This window comes from Eptatretus burgeri, chromosome 2, assembly GCF_056783735.1.
Source record: "Eptatretus burgeri isolate ZD-2024b chromosome 2, Ebu_testis_v1, whole genome shotgun sequence".
Lineage (NCBI taxonomy): Eukaryota > Metazoa > Chordata > Myxini > Myxiniformes > Myxinidae > Eptatretus > Eptatretus burgeri.
In genome coordinates, this window is record NC_140962.1 from 90,299,456 (window position 1) to 90,316,806 (window position 17,351).

The window sequence follows — 17,351 nt, forward strand, 5'->3', positions numbered from 1 at the left end:
TCACAACAACAACTACACCGCCTATAACAGGATCTCATCTAAAAAAATTAATATTACCTCAACATTACCTTCACAACAACAACTACACCGCCTAGAACAGGATCTCATCTAAAAAAATTAATATTACCTCAACATTACCTTCACAACAACAACTACACCGCCTAGAACAGGATCTCATCTAAAAAAAATAAATATTACCTCAACATTACCTTCACAACAACAACTACATCGCCTAGACCAGGATCTCATCTAAAAAAATTAATATTACCTCAACATTACCTTCACAACAACAACTACACCGCCTAGAACAGGATCTCATCTAAAAAAAATAAATACCAGAAGTGAACGTAGAATTCTTCTTACATTCGCTTCTGACTTTCCCTATAACTTGTTCACAACTGTATACGCAATTTCCGGTTACTTCGGCCTGGATTCGGGATCAGCGATCAAATATCGTAAAACACGATTAAAAATTATTTTTTGATGATGCCGGAGATATCTTTCTTAAAATCAGTGGAGGAAATACACACCATGTCTGATATTATTTGAGTATTTCATGTCTCCGACGATGCCTTTATCTCCCGGCATGCATCATTCCCCATGACAAAAACCGGAAACAAAAAATAAGCGTCATTACAGCTCGAAACATGCAAAACTGGACGAGTCGAAAGGACAAATGCGCTTGGATAAAGTTAACGCTCTTCGGCGGAGTTTTGGTGCTCAACAAGTAGTCCTCATAAGACCACAATCTGACCGAGACAACACTACGCATGCTAGTTTTGTGGTGAGTGAGATAATCGCCAAGAAGCTGATGCCACATTCAGAAGGACAATTGGTGAAGGAGGGCCTTGTTGGCGCTGCGGAGCTGCTCGCACCGGACAAAGTAAAATTGTTCCAAAGTGTCAGTTTGTCTCGAAGAACTGTCTCAGATCGGATTACTGAAACGGCACAAGATATTGAGAAAACACTGAAGGACACCGCAAGAGATTTCCAGTTTTTCTCTCTGTCCTGCGATGAGACAACGGACATAACAAACACCGCCCAACTAGCCATTTTTGTGCGGGGGATGACAGCTGAGTTTGATACGAGCGAGGAATTGCTGTCTTTGCAAGCCATGTATGGCACCACCAAAGGTGAGGATTTGTTTTGTTTTTGTTTTTTTGTTTTTTTGTATACCTTGGTCGAGGCTCGTATGAGAGCTAACACACAACTCACAGCAAGGAGGCATGAGACAAGAGGGGTGGGAGTGGAAGGGACAAAACAGTGGGGAACAGACACATTAGGTGAACTGAGGAAGGGAGAGGGATGGGGATGGGACGGGGAACATGGCGAAGAGAAGATGGACATTTCAGGGACTTTCAGGAAGGAAAGCAGGAGAATTGAAGGAAGTGGGCTTGGGTGGATTATCGGGGGTAGAAAAGATCGAGGATTTGGATGGGGGAAGATAAGAGGTGGTGGTGAACAGCTGTTTTGAAAGCCTGGAGGGAAGAATGGGAAAGAATAGAGTGAGGAAGTTTATTCCAAAGGCGGGAAAAAAGAGAAATGAAAGAGTGAAGATGAGCAGTGATTCGTGATTTTGGTAGTTTTACCAGAAGGGGGTTGTTGGCGGACCTTGTGCGCCCTGTGGAAATGTGGTGGGGACAAATCGCAGCGAGAGCAGGGGGTCAAGGCTGGAGAGGAGTCGGTAGAAGACAGAAAGACCACCGACCAACCTGCGGTGATTGAGTGAGAGGCCCAAAGATTCAGCTTCATTGCGGGAGATGCCGATGATCTTAAATGCCCTGGTTTCGACAGCGTGAAGCCGAGAAAGGTGGGAGGCAGGAGCACCAGCCCAGAGGGGAGAGCAGTACTCCATCAGGCTACGGACAAAAGCTTTGTAAGTGGTCAGGAGCTCAAGAGGGCCGAGGAAGGACTTAGCACGACGGAGGATTCCCAGTCGGCGACTGGCTTTTGAGGTGAGGTTGGAAATGTGACTTTCCCAGGAAAGGTCATGGCAGATAGTGAGACCCAGAAGCTTGAAAGAAAAAGACTTCTTCCAGAGGATTGTTGAGAAAGTGGATGGGGGGGTTTTGTAAATGGTCCTTTCGAAGAGACGTAGTGAGAGTGTGAGATTTGTCTGGATTGAAAGACATGTTCCACGTGTTGGACCAGTTTGTGATTTTATCCAGATCTGCAGTGAGTGAAGAAGCTGCTGCTTGCCGGTCTGAGGGATGACAGATGGTACGGCAGAGGGTGGAGTCGTCGGCAAAGAGAAATAGAGGATTTTCCAGAGAGTCCGAGAGATCATTGATGAAAACCAGAAAAAGAACAGGGCCCAGAACGCTACCTTGAGGAACTCCAGCCTGCACAGGAAGAGGGGATGAAAGAACTCCATTTAGGGCCACACGTTGACTGCGACAGGAGAGGAAGTCTGCGAGCCATGAGTGGAGATGGCCTTGAATACCATGGGAAGAGAGTTTGGTGAGTAGGGCAGGGTGCCAGACTGTGTCAAAAGCACGTGATATGTCCAGGGATACGGCTCGGATTTCCTGTCTGGCATTGAGGACCTCCATCCATTGATGGGAGAGCAGAAGCAGCATATCCAGGGTAGAGTGACCTGGTCTGAAACCAAATTGATGATTGGAAATCAAGCCATTGGAGAAGAGGAAGGATTTCATGTCTGAAGCGATGATGGATTCCATCACCTTGCTGATGATTGGGAGAAGGCTGATTGGTCTGTAGTTACAGGGATCTGTTTTTGCACCTTTTTTATGCAGGGCAGTGATGTTAGCAGATTTCCAAGCAGATGGCAGATGACCTTGGGAAAATGAGAGGGTGAATAGAACAGAGAGAGGGTGAGCAAGAGCAGAAGAGCAGGCTTTGAGGACACGTGGGCTGATGCCGTCTGGACCGGTTGCAGAATCTGACTCGAGGTTTGAAAGCAAGCTCTCCACCTTGTCAGGAGAAAAGGATACAGAGTCCAGGGACAGTTGGGTGCGACTGGGTAAAGTGGGTAGAGATAGTGATGGGTTTAGGACACAAGATTTAGCTGCAAACACCGAGTTTAGACATTCAGCTTTGAATGTATTGAATTCAGCTATAGACATTCAGCATTCAGTTTGAGCAAGTTGTTTTGGCTATGAACAAATTCGAACTGCAGTTTGACAAGTTAAGTGGCCTGGCCACGGATGGAGCCCCAGCCATGGTTGGCGCACAAAAGGGATTGACTGCATTGGTCAAAAAAAGAAATGAGTCGTCTCAGTCTCGATCCAAGTGAGTTTGGTGTACGCCCCTGTATCATACACAAAGAGAATCTGTGTGCACAGTCCCTGAAGCTCAAAAATGTGATGACAACTGTCGTTTCCACCATAGACGTCATCAAAAGCAGAGGGGTGAACAGCCGCCAGTTCAAGGAGCTACTGAGTGAACTAGAGTCAGAGTACGGAGATCTGGTTTACCACTGTGAGGTGCGGTGGCTGAGTCGCGGAAATATGCTCACATGGTTTTACTCACCGAGAGAAGAAGTGAAACAGTTCATGGAGATGAAGGGGAAACCCGTCATGGAACTCAGTGATAGCAAGTGGCTGTGTGATTTGGGCTTCATGGTGGACATTACCAAGTACCTGTCAGAGCTGAACGTCAAGCTCCAAGGACCCAACCAGATTCTCAGCTCTCTGGAATCAAATGTGAAATCATTTGAAGCTAAACTAAAGCTGTGGCAAGTGCAACTGGAAAGGGGAAACACTGTCCACTTTCCCACTCTGCAAGAACAAAAGCCTGCTGTGACATCTGAATATGCTGCTGAGTGTGCAAAACTCCTCCAGGCATTTGGAGAGAGGTTCCAGGACGTGAAAAGTAAACAAAGGGAACTGAACATATTTGCCACGCCGTTTAATGTGGAACCAGCTGATGTGCCTGACAACCTACAACACGAAATCATTGAGCTGCAAAGCAATGACGAGCTCAAAGCTAGGTACAACAACCTCCATTTGCTCGAGTTCTACAAACTGGATGTACGTGCTGAGGATTTTCCCATTCTGAGGAGACGTGCACTGAAGTTTGCATCACTGTTTGGGACGACCTACAGCTGTGAGTAGTTCTTTTTCAAAACTGACTCTTGCAAAGACTCGGTTCCGCTCAAGACTGACTGACCCAAACCTGCAAAGCCAGCTGCGAGTAGCATCATCATCACTACCACCTGACACCAAACGCCTCGCCAAAGAGAAACGGTTCCAGCCATCGCATTAGGTGAGTCCGATATATGTGTTCAATAATTTTGCATGGCCCTCGGAGGATGTTCTAAAAATCGAAATGGCCCTTGACAGGAAAAAGGTTCCCCACCCTTACTGTATAGCATGATATTTCAAAAATGTATTGGGCCCGGTATGTTCTCATGGATCAGGAATTACGTGGCAGAGGTATGCGCTCCACCGAGTGCCCTTCGAGTTTTGATCTTGTGTTGATAAATTGGTGTGGTGTTGATGTGGCGCAGGAATGATGGGCTGAATGGTCTTCACCTGCATCTCATCTCCTTGTGAGTCCTTGTGATCGACTTGGAGGAATATATTTAGAATTTTTTTTTTTTCATATTCACCTTCATTGATGCAATTTAGCCTTATCATACACAAAATTGGTTGTTAAATATCCTAATAATTAATCAATAGTCAATAAAGCTATGGATAATGGCAATGTATGTGATCTAATATGGTGCATGGATGATTCAGGTATATTGGCAATAATAACTGAACACGCTATTATTACGACCCACTGCTAATGATGGTAGTTTTGTTGAGAATGAGCACCCGAGGCAAGACTATGCACTCCACGAGTGCTGTTCTTGTTTCAGAAACTTTTTAAAGCCATTTTATGTAACAATACTTGTATCTGACACACTTTATGATATCCTGGACACGAACGTTTCCTGGGGTTTCTGCACATGCGTGTTGAGCATGTTGTTTTGCAATATATCATTTTGAAAGTGCACTATTAAGGAGTAACTGAGCATGGGAGATGGTCGGTTTTTTGCTGATGTTATTACCTCCGCCACTGAAGGTCGATGGAGGTTATGTTTTCACTCCTGTTTTTTGTTGTTGCTTTCGAGGGAAGAAGAATGTTAAGTTGTTTGTGGTTTTTTTTGGGGAGTGAGGAGAGTACGATTGAGCTGAGGAATCAGAAGTAACAATACCTGGGATAAAAGGAGCAAAAAGATGCATTTTGGATAAAATCAGAGACAGAAGCACAACCTGACTCGTACTAGTAAGCAAGACTTTACCAGCGGCACTAACTCGACAATTCAACACAACAACATAATATGGTTTGGGACAGAAATTTGTATGAAAAACATGACCAGCTAAACAGGAATTAAAATAAAACAGTAAAATACAATATAGCGGGTCCGGGGAACTTAGCTTTGATGAATTGGAAAGAGCAACTGCCAATCAGACGTCTGCGTGCGACAAACTCGAACCAGAAGCGATTGTAATAAATTTGAAATTCCAGAAGAAGAGACATATTAAGAGGAAGTTGAATCAGCTATTAGAAGTTTAAAGAAAGGAAAGGTAGCGGGTCGAACTATATTGTTAATGAAAATGATAGACGTGACTGGAGAAGTAGGAATGAAGTGGGTGATGAAGTGTAGAAAGGTCTGAGAAGAAGGAATGATTCCTGAAGATTGGGAAAATCGCACTATTGTGCCGTTGTTTAAGATGAAGGGAGATCCTTGATTATGGTCATCTTATAGAGGAGTTGTACTCGTTGAGCAGACATGGAAAGGTTTGAAAAGGTGGCTTAAAGATGACAAATAAAACTTCTAAATATAGATTTTACAACCAGTTTTGGGTTTATGACAGGAATATCAACGGACGGCGGATGTTTTTTTTTATTTTATTTTTGAGACAATAACAAGAGTAGGTTTTGACAATGAAAAGGAATTTGTATCATGTTTTCATTGACTTAGCGAAAGGGCCTGATCGAATACTGAGAGCAGTTTTTGAAGGAACTCTCAGAAGGCAGTTCGTGCAGGAAGAAATAGTAAAAATAGTCATAGGAATATATATTTATTTTTTTTAATGAAGAACAATGCAAGAATCAAGAACAAGATCAACAATGAAAAGTTGTGATTTATTAGATGTTGATACCTTAGTATTGAATGGTGAAAGTGAAAAGTAAGAAAAAGACGTTTGAAAAATGGAAAAGTGCAATGAGAAGAAAGGTTTACACGTCAAGATTAATAAAACAAAAGTTATGGTGAGTCACGAAGAAGGAGAAAGGCAAGAAAGTGTACAATGGCATTGTTTGAGAGGTGGAAAAGGAGATGAAGAAATTCAATTCAATGTCGGCAGTAATAGATGATGTCACAAGAGGTGCAGTGGTATCACAGTCAGTTTGGTAACAAAAGCTGAGACTTTTCACATTTAAAAGATGAGGATCAATCATTTCAAGGAAAAGATGGAAAACAAAAAGAAATGTTCTTGAACTCAGAATTTGATTTACAAAAGATCAAAAGTTTGTTACATTGGAGATCAGACAGAGGCTTCAAGAGGAGCATAATTAACTGCTAGATCGAGAATAAAGTCAGCCTGGAATAAGTGGAGACAATTATGTGGTATCATGAATCACAAAAAAATTATATTATGTGTAAACATTAGAGTTTACAAAGCCTGTATCAGACCAGTATTGATGTATGGAAGCAAAACATGGGTAATGCAGATTGAATATGTAAAAAGAACGGAAACACCATGAGAGATGAGAGTGATGAAGATGGATGGATTGTCTCTGAAAGAAAGAATTCCAATGTCAGAAATTAGAAAAAAAAGTATTTAAAAATTTAATACTAGTGAAGAAGATTTTAGGAAGACAATATTTGTTTTGTATAGTCCTGTGAAACGAAGCTCAGAAGATGAAGCTGTTAAGAAGCAATAAAGCTCTTCGTAGAGGGAAGAAAGCCAAGAGGGAGTCCTAAAGTCTTAGATTGAAAATGTTAAGAAAGATATGGAATGTTTGGGTTTACACGAAACTGACAATGCGTAGATCCATATGGAGGAATGCCAACATTCGACCAACACCGTGAAAAATGGGGAAATGGTCATAAAACGGTTTTGTTGTTTGCGATTGTTTGTTGTTTCTTGTTTGATCGTGTTTCTTGTTTGATCTTGTTTGTTGTTGTCTGCTGTTCATTTTAATTGATGACCTGCATTTTTTCCCAATAACAAGATTTTCGAGCTCACCTGCTAATCTAACCTTGCCATCATGATGTCCACCAGCTTTAAAAACGAACCACTCGCTCAGGGTGGCGGAGCACGAACCACTCGCTCAGGGTGGCGGAGCACGAACCACTCGCTCAGGGTGGCGGAGCACGAACCACTCGCTCAGGGTGGCGGAGCACGAACCACTCGCTCAGGGTGACGGAGCACGAACCACTCGCTCAGGGTGACGGAGCACGAACCACTCGCTCAGGGTGACGGAGCACGAACCACTCGCTCAGGGTGACGGAGCACGAACCACTCGCTCAGGGTGACGGAGCACGAACCACTCGCTCAGGGTGACGGAGCACGAACCACTCGCTCAGGGTGACGGAGCACGAACCACTCGCTCAGGGTGACGGAGCACGAACCACTCGCTCAGGGTGACGGAGCACGAACCACTCGCTCAGGGTGACGGAGCACGAACCACTCGCTCAGGGTGACGGAGCACGAACCACTCGCTCAGGGTGACGGAGCACGAACCACTCGCTCAGGGTGACTGAGCACGAACCACTCGCTCAGGGTGACGGAGCACGAACCACTCGCTCAGGGTGACGGAGCACGAACCACTCGCTCAGGGTGACGGAGCACGAACCACTCGCTCAGGGTGACGGAGCACGAACCACTCGCTCAGGGTGACGGAGCACGAACCACTCGCTCAGGGTGACGGAGCACGAACCACTCGCTCTGAATGACATGGTGGGCAAAGGCATCCACAGTGAGTGAATGATTCGCTCAGAAGGAAGTGGCGGAGTACCACAGTACAATGGGTGTTCAGCAAGTGGTTTAAGCACTCATGCAAGCACTCCAATTAAATGGTTGATGAGGAATGCTTGGCCAGGCTGTTGCTGCATATCAGAGGATCCCTTTAACTTTAAAACTGGTCTTCACCATGCATGCAGCAGTTATTTAAATTAAATAAATTTGTTTGAATAATGACTTTATCCACAATAGACTTGCAGCTTAATGCAGAACAACCCTGGAGACATCACAAAGTTCAATCACCCGTAAAATAAACATTGCAAAAAACCCCGCATTTTGCCTGCTCGTCTGTGTATGTGTCACGTCGTACATCAGTTCGAGGTCTGAAAAATGTGATAACTTTTTTTAATGTGTTTTTTATCTTGCCAAAACGAAGTTTTTGCAAGATATATTAGTCGGCTTGTATTTTTTTGTTTGTTTGTTCTTTTTTGTTTGTCTGTAATCACGTATCGATCATTCTGCAGAGCACAGTTATCATTGGAAATTTTTGTAACTTCGCATATCAGAGGCCTATAGAGGTCCCTTTCAGCGCATAAAATTTTGAAAGTCAAGGTCACTTTGTGGCAAATCAGGGGAGTCGACGAAACCCTTATTTTTTGAGTAATTTTGATCGGATCGTCTTCAAACTTCATGGGAATATAGTTCATGGTCTGGCGCTCAGCTGATTAATTTTTGGTGGCGATTGGCCTTGACCTTCATGGTTAGCGCCTGAGGTCAAACATATTTGACCCCAAGATCAAATTTTCAAGTTTTAGGAACCATATCGTGTAGTACCTCAAATTGAACACCTCGATGAGTGCTTTCTAGATATGTCAAGCTTGAGACATTATGACATCATTTGGTGATGTTATGAGGCAAACACATATTTTTCATGGTTACTCTGTAGAACGATTCTCATCGGAATCTCTCGTAGGCAGATATTCCTCAAGGAGTCGCACCTGGTGGATAGCAGCTCTGTTCACCTCAGTGTGACCTTAAAGAAGTCACACATGGTCACCTTTTGGCAAGATACGGGTCACCCTGCGGGTGACATTGGTTTATTTTTTTTTAACCAGATTTGCTTTGATTCCCTGTGGAACACCTCACGAAACTCACAAATATGACCACTTACTATCTCTAAAATCTCATCTGGTGCAATGCAAGGGGGAGCATTGCAACATGGAGTACACCATGAGCCAGCTGTCCTTTATTCATTGTGGACATAAAACATTTCACTTTGATAATGGTAATCTTTCCAAATGCCAACCTTTTTAGGGGGGGTGTGGGAGGGGTGTGGGAGGGGTGTGGGGGTGCGGACGGGGATTCAGTGTCGGCTTTCCAAAATGTTTCCTTGTTTTGGGGATATTAAATGAACAACATCTGGGCCGGCGTCATAAAGCTCCACTGGGAGTGTCCATCAGACAACTTTAGGTGTTTTTGAGAATTAAATAATCAGTGCATTGGTTTATCTCCAACAGGTTCGTGGCCTATTTAAATTGATGATTTCTTGCAAGCAGTTGGCAATAAATCAAGGAGTCATCTATTTATTTCGTACGCAAATATAGCGGAATATTTCAGCATCCTTCCTCCTCCTCCCCTCTGTGTGTGCTCCATCCACGCTCTTTCACTCCATTTCTTTTCCACTTATCTTTTCCAAATTACCTTCCCCCTCCTCTCTCCACTCCTCCCATACTCCTTTCACCTTCATAATATTCACCTCTCCTTTTAATTTTATTTAGTACCCCCTTCCTTCTCCCCTCTCCCTTCATGTGCTGTCATGAGCTCAAGTGTTCTGCCTCGTCATGGACCGGCCGCAAGAACAGCCGAGCAGATTTGTTTCATTCAGTGACATCTAATCACCAAGCACGCTCAGCGTGGCTCCAACATCAACTTGCCATCCAGCCATTTAATTGGGCAAGTGTTCACAAGTCAAGGAAAACTGGGTCACACAACAGTCCTATTCAAACAAAGGTTTCTGCTTTATTGTCTCACAAGTTCCACAGACATGACGGCAAATGGGCACCGTACATCGCAGGTGATATGAGAAGCCACGACGCAATGAGAGGCACACTGCCATTTCTGCACAGATGCACAAGAGCTGGAGGAGGAACGAATAGACTTTGAATCCTTTTAAAGACCCTTTTAATCCCAAGTCGAGGCTTGTGGAGGAACTCGAACGTAGAACAGATCGGAACAAACAAAAGGAGAAGCAGAAAGAAAGGGGGGAACAAACCAACTCGATGGTTGAGGAACAAAATAGATGGAGACTTGAAGAAAGAAGGGGTATGGGGGATAATGCACGGGGTGGACAATTTGGATACAGAAGTGAATGCTCTCAAAACTAGGAAAGACTGGAAATTTCGAAGAGGGTGTCTTGGGGGTAATTAATGGGGGTATAAAACGTAATTGTTTTGGATGGGGGTCTGAGATGGTGGTGAACAGCTGTCTTGAAGACTGGGAGGGAAGAATGAGATTGAAGAGGATGTGGGAATAAAGGGGAACAAATGAGTAGGATGAGTGGAGGTGAGCAGTGATTCTGGATTTTGGGAGTTCCATCAATTAACGTGGGTGCTGGTGTTCCACAAACGCCGTACACAAACCTGGTGGGGTGAGGGGGGGGGGGGGACAAAGCACGGAAAGAGCAGAGGGTGCAAGACCAGAAAGGAGGCGGAAGAACACAGAGAGACCACCAACGTGTCTGTGATGGCGAAGTGATAGGCTCAGCTCAGCTTCAGCACGGGAGATTACAATGATCTTGAAGACCTTGGTTTCCATGGCATCAAGCTGAGAAAGATGTGAGGCAGGGGTGCCAGCCCAGAGGGTAGAACAGCACTCCATCAATCTGCAGATGAAGGCCTTGTAGTTTGACTTTGTAATCTTCCTGATAACCAAAGAAAACGGTCATGGTAGGTGTTTTTATTAAGCAGAAGGGAAGAAGCAAGCGAGCAGCACTTGTCATCTATATAAAGATAAAAAAAAAAGGAATGATAACTCAAAATGCTCAAACACCACCGAGGGAGCAGTTAGCATGGATCTGACAACCGTTAAGGCCCGTCAGCCTACAGATCATAAAATCTTTTGATCTTTTGCCACTTTGAAGACCATAAAACTTTGCATAGCAATACTGCAGAGTCAAGAAAAATGTTCTGAGTTGGCTGGCCGGCCTTGCAGGCAGAATGGCCGGAGTCAGTGTGCAGGCACTAGAGGGAGCCAACAAATGGCCGCCCACCATCAATATGTCATCAGAAAATAATTGTCTGGGTCCGTCCGTGTATGTTCCGTAAGAGTGAAACTTCTGCCTCGAGGACATCTGAGGCATGCGGGTGAGCTTTAAAAAATGCCATCATGGTTACATCACATCATTTTCACATTACATCATCATCGTCACACATTTGCTCACTGGGAACATTCGCCTGTGGGTGCAACATTGTCTTGACAAGAAACAGTGTAGTGTCATTGGGGAGGAGAAAAAAAAAAACACTTTAACGTGCACATCATGGTAATCCCCTTGTCATGGCACAACTGCAAGATAGAAATAAAGGATAAATTGTGTTGTTCCTGGCTTAAGCACTGGCAGTGTTTATAAAGTAATTATAAAATAAATTTGGTTTTTTTATGGGTGCGGTTGTGCTGTCGGAGGAGGAGGAGGTGAATAATCCAGAGGGAGGAAGGAAAGCAACTGCATCCAGGTGAAATTTTGGACTTTCTTAACCCCCCCCCCTTCCTTCATCGTCATCGTCGTCGTCGTCGTCGTCATGGTGGTGCTTTGTAGCTGAAGAAGGCCATTCATATGTGACATGTGAACAACCTGGGAATGTGTGAATTTGTTTTCAGTATTGGAGTTGCTGAACCAGAAAACATTCAAACTCGAAGACAGAAAGCAGGGTAACCTGTTGTCAAGGAGTACCCAAGAAGACCAAAGGCCTTTATAATCATAGTTCAGGCAGGAATTTGAGTATACATAACTCGATGCTATATGCTGTGACCCCCAACCCCCCTCCTCATTCCCAACATAGGCCATATACATCATCCTCTCATTTCCTCTTCACTAACATTTCCCTACAACCTCTATTCCTCCTCGTACAAACACTGGGCTGGCATGGTATGCACACTCACCACTGAGTTGTCCAGCGAGCTTGGGTTCGAATCTTTTGCCAGCTATAAACTGTCACCCTGGTGTTTCACAGACAGGGTGATTCATCAATGTGTGAGCCGTCCCTCGGATGGATGCTGAACTGGCATCCCATCTGCCGGCATTAGTTAGTGGACAGTACAGATCCCACGGTGTTCTTCGTGAAGAGTAGGCGAGCTATCGCCGGTACCCTGGACAAATTACAAATTACTGTCCTTATTTATGCAAATTCATGCCGGGAAGGCAATGGCAAACCACCCAGTGTAACCGTTGCCAAGAAACAGTTTCAGCAGCACTGACGCTCTGTAACAGAGTATGGCACATCACAATCATATACATACTTTTTCTCTTCCCATCCTTCCTCCTTTTTATTTTACTTTTTTTTTTTTAACAAATCTACCTGTCCCCATAGTGGAGCAGCAGGGGCCACCAAAAGAGGGAGATACCCACACCAGCAGTACCACATTTTCTAATGTGGTTATTATTGACCACCTACTATCCCTGTACATGAAAACCAATAATGCCAGTTTGGGAAATGGTGGCATTCTGAGAAATAGGTCAATTAAGGTAGTTGACCCCTGAATTTGGCAATATTTACTAAAACGGCTATAGTTTTTGTAATTCTCATGTTACAATACCTTTATATACATCAAACTGATCCTAAGACAATATGCTATAACATGCAATAACAAAAAAGAACATGTGGCTGAAAATATTAAGTACGGAACAAATTTTATTACAAATTTTGCCCCAAAAATCCAAATTTTCATATTTTTCATATACTTTTAGCATCACTCATCACATGCATAATATAAAAGTATCAAATATTAAGCATTCAAAAGTTTCTCTCGAGTCTGCTGCAATTATTCATATATAATACATTGTATTATCTTAAGTGTAAATCACATTTTCATCACATTTTGTCCAAGATGCCTGAAAATACCTGAAAATGGTATTATTCAGTACTCATGGCATATGACCATTAACTTGATTAATTTCACATTTATGAAGAGAAAAATTTGTTTCAAATATTATATTGTCACAAGGAATTATATTTGTTGATGAGTATATCAACAACACACAAGGATGGATCCAGGATTTGTGTAAATGGGGGGGGGGGGGGTTAAAATTCTTATAGACTATAAATATTTTTTAAATGGTAATTTTTAAATGTACTTTGTTAAAAATAAATTTCAAAGAAATATTGAGGACTATAATGGCTGTTTGTACAAATTCTCCACTTTTGGCATCAAATGCAATCTTTCTAACAAAATTATCAGTTACTAAGATAAATGCCAGGAAACTGTCAATATTATTGTTACATATTATGTTGATATCGAGTCTGCATCTGAGTCTGAATTATCACTGTAAAATGCAGAGAGAGTAAAGGGATTTGAACATGATTTGTCCCCTCCATCCACCAAGGCTTCACAGGTGCATGCTGCTGTGCATGGTTGGCCACTCTCCAAGCAAGAACACTCCACTGCACAGGTGTTGGGTTGACAGTCACACACAAGGTCATTTAACAACTCTGGAGCAGCTGGCGATTGACTCATCATTTGAAGCTGGAGACCAGTGCCACCTCGGCTGTGTTCGAAGCCATATGCTGTTGCATCAGGTAAGGTTGGAGAAGGGTAAGCAGCTTGTCTCCATATTAACAGCTGATAAGCAGAGAGAAGTAGATGCAGACTGAAAGTGTCTTCTGTTGGTGGTAGTTTCTTTCCCTGGATGTTCCTCTATCCAGTCTTCTGACACCTCAGGGCATTCGATGACATGCAGTTTGTCTTGCCATACATGTAGCCAACAAACTTTGTGGCTGCCATTTCTATCTCCTTTGAAATGTTTTGCTCATCAGATCCTAGCAGACCAAGAGGCTGGAACAATGCTTTCATCGACCATTGATGATGTCAAATCTGTCTTCAAAATTGTCTCTTCATCCTCAGCTACTTCCCTCAAAACTTTTGACATCTCGTATGCCTTTTGCAAAGCATCTCCTACTGTTGTCTTTGAAGAACAAACAAGATCTGACTTGCCTGGTTGTGACATGAATACAACATCTGGCCGCTCTTTTATAAGTTGTATTTTGAGATGAAAGGATGTGTATGAACCTGGATGGTCCACTCCCTCTTCAGCAAGGATCTCCAAGAACCGCTTTCTCAAGGTGCTCAGGAAGACTATTTGTCTGTGTTCAATTATGGGTGATGTAAACTCACTGATGTACTGTGTGCAGCAAATTGTTGCTTTCTGTTCTGACTTGCAGTGATAGAGCGACCACTGACATAGTTGATGTAGCATGACTTTTGTCTGTGGTAACGAGCCTCAATGGCAACCAGATCACCATAGGGTACACCCTGAAGTCTGGTTATCATGTCATCATCTTGCTGCGCCTTTGCAGCTTGAAGAACTCGGGTGTACATGTTGGGATGCTCAGGGTCATCTTTCACAGATGACTCTACTATGGACCAAGATAATCGGTGCTTTGAGCTGCAAGGATCACTACAGATGACACAGCGAGATTTCCAGTCAAACTTCACAACTGATGCCTTGGATCTTGTAAAGCGGTTGGCACACCCACCACTTGCACCATCACCATTACCACTACTAGAATTACCACCATCATCCAAAACTACATCAGAGTTATCAACTGTTTTAATGGCTCTTCTGATGTGATGTTGGCTTACATATGTTCATCTGCATTGTCTGTGATACCTGAATACCACTGTTCCAGAAATTATATCAGATTCATGGGCCAAAAGTTTCTGATTAACTGAGTCATTCCGTTGTCTGCATGCTGAGAATATGGACCGTAGTTTGTTAAGAACTGGAGTGACTGGCTGTTCCTTTGAAAAGGATTTTGTGCAGAAAAGACACTTATCAATGTCAATGGTATCTTCTTCCTTTGCTTTCTTGGCAATGGGAGCAGTGTCAAATTCTGCATCCATATTGTAATAATAGACTGTTCAGTGCTGTTGAAGTAATCTTGAGTACACTAAGACAAAATGTGGATCTGCCTGCAAGCGTAAAAAAATATTGGTCACCAATAGTTTGGCAGAATAAGTCTATTGAATCCACTAAATTGAAATTAATTCAATGTAAATTCATAAGTATTTTAGACCGAGGGATAAACCCTATTCGTAGGACTTTATTCTTTTAGGGGGGTTATTTTTCACAACACCATGTACCTTACATAAAATTTATGCAGTAATGACTTCCATTTTAGACACATTCTCATGACAATAGTATTTAACCCCAGCTCAACAGCCTGTAGGCAAAACATTCAGTATACCACATGTTTTTCCATCAGAAAATTTGCTACATGGTAATATATCTTCATCACAAGACTATTCATAATTAAAAAAAAAATAGAAACAAATATTTTCATACTTACATTTTAACAGAGAAGAGGGTGTCACATAAAACATGCTGCAGTATGTGTAGTCTATCGCATCTGTTCAAGTGTGACTGACCTAATTTCATATACATTGTAAACTCATGGCTGATGAGAGTGCTATTTATAGCAGTGCCACATGTGGGGACCATCTCAGGAATGTGGGGGTCATCTCAGGATTATTGTGGCATATGGGATCATCTTATGTGATCCAATATTCTTTGTCAGGGGCATTATTTTAGGGTTGGTTCAGGGTTTAGGGGTGGCACTTTTTTAGTGCATATGTATTTAGTGATATTGAGTAAGGGGGAGGGGGTGTTACTAAATAGGTATTTGTAACCCCCTCCCCCTCCCCTTCCTAAAATTCTGGATCTATCCCTGTGTGTTATTGATATACTCATCAACAATTATAATTCCTTACAACAATATATTATTTCAAAGACATTTCAAATGAAATTAATGGTCATTTGCCATGAGTATTGAATAATACCATTTTAAGGTATTTTCAGACATCTTGGACAAAATGTGATGAAAATATGATTTACCTTTAAGATAATAGAATATATTATTATATATATGAATAATTGCAGCAGACCCTAGAGAAACTTTTTAATGCTTAATATTTGATACTTTTATATTATTCATGTGCTGAGTGATGCTAAAAGTATTTGAAAAATGCATAAATTTGGATTTTGGGGGCAAAATTTGTAATAAAATTGGTTCTGCACTTACAATTATCAGCCACATGTTTTTTTTTTTTGTTGTTATTGCATGTTATAGCCTATTGTCTTAGGATCAGTTTGATGTATACCAAGGTATTGTAACATGAAAATTATATAAATTATAGCAGTTTTAGTAAATATTGCCAAATTCAGGGGTCAACGAACTTAATTGACCTATTTCTCAGAATACCACCATTTCCCAGACTGGCATCATTGGTTTTCATGTACAGGGATAGTAGGTGGTCAATAATAACCACATTAGAAAATGTGGTACTGCTGGTGTGGGTATCTTGCTAGATAAGCCTCTTTTCTGGCCCCTGCTGCTCCACGACCACACTTACATACGTGGTAGCAAAGGTAACCATAAAATTAATCTCAAATATGTAAAATGGAACAGCTTACGCAGTCAAATTAAAACGAAGTAAAATACAATGTGGATTCTACCCTCTAAAGATTGATACGTTTTCCATTTTAGCCACATCACCATGATGATGATTTGAATGGTTGTTGTTAAAGCTCCAGTGCATGGAAAGTTCATCATCAATGGTGGGTCCCGAAATCAATCGGATTCCATGTAAATAGATGTGTTAGTGTGTGCCTCGACACTGCTCACTTGGAGAGCAGATCCCCACTCACTGCCAGATTTCCTAATTGAAGAATTTTGTTTCCTTTGACATGTTTCCACTCGACCCACAAAACGGCTTCTATTTCTAATCAAAATATTTCAATACCTGCCAGAAAATCATCCTCTGTTCCACGCAATACATGATGGTTAATCAGTTGGTCTAAAATTATATCAGAGTAGAGAAGACCAGACCAGCTCCTCACCAACCATGGGAGTATTCACTTGCAAGTGGTGGACGTTCCTGGCTGAGAACGAACCCTGTACAGATCACCGCTCCATGACAGGGTGCCGTTTCAAGATTAGACCTGGAATTTGGCCAGGGTACCGGCACACAATGGCCTACTGTTGTGCAGGGCATTGTGGGATTTTTTTATTTCCACAAGCAAATGCTTAGTAAATGGGATGCTTGGCTCAGCGTCCCGATGAACGACGGTGCAGTGTACTCGTATATTGCAATGCCTGGCCTGGGAAGCACAACAGTGACAGTTTTAGTTGGCTTGGGAATTTCTGAAATGAACTGATA

At 42.6% G+C, this 17,351-nt stretch overlaps 1 protein-coding gene and 1 long non-coding RNA gene across 2 annotated transcripts in view; one reads left to right on the plus strand and one right to left on the minus strand.

Annotated features, from left to right (window-relative positions):
- Positions 1 to 676: 676 nt before the first annotated feature.
- Positions 677 to 4,076, plus strand: LOC147032538 (general transcription factor II-I repeat domain-containing protein 2A-like). Its single transcript, XM_085850713.1, has 2 exons — positions 677 to 1,133; positions 3,289 to 4,076. The coding sequence occupies exons 1-2, from the start codon at positions 677 to 679 to the stop codon at positions 4,074 to 4,076; spliced, it is 1,245 nt and encodes a 414-aa protein (XP_085706839.1).
- Positions 4,077 to 6,100: 2,024 nt separating this feature from the next.
- Positions 6,101 to 17,351, minus strand: part of LOC147032539 (uncharacterized) — a 50,887-nt gene continuing 39,636 nt past the window's right edge. Inside the window, exon 4 of the long non-coding RNA XR_015052093.1 lies at positions 6,101 to 6,753. This is a non-coding gene — a long non-coding RNA (uncharacterized LOC147032539). The remainder of the gene's footprint in view (positions 6,754 to 17,351) is intronic.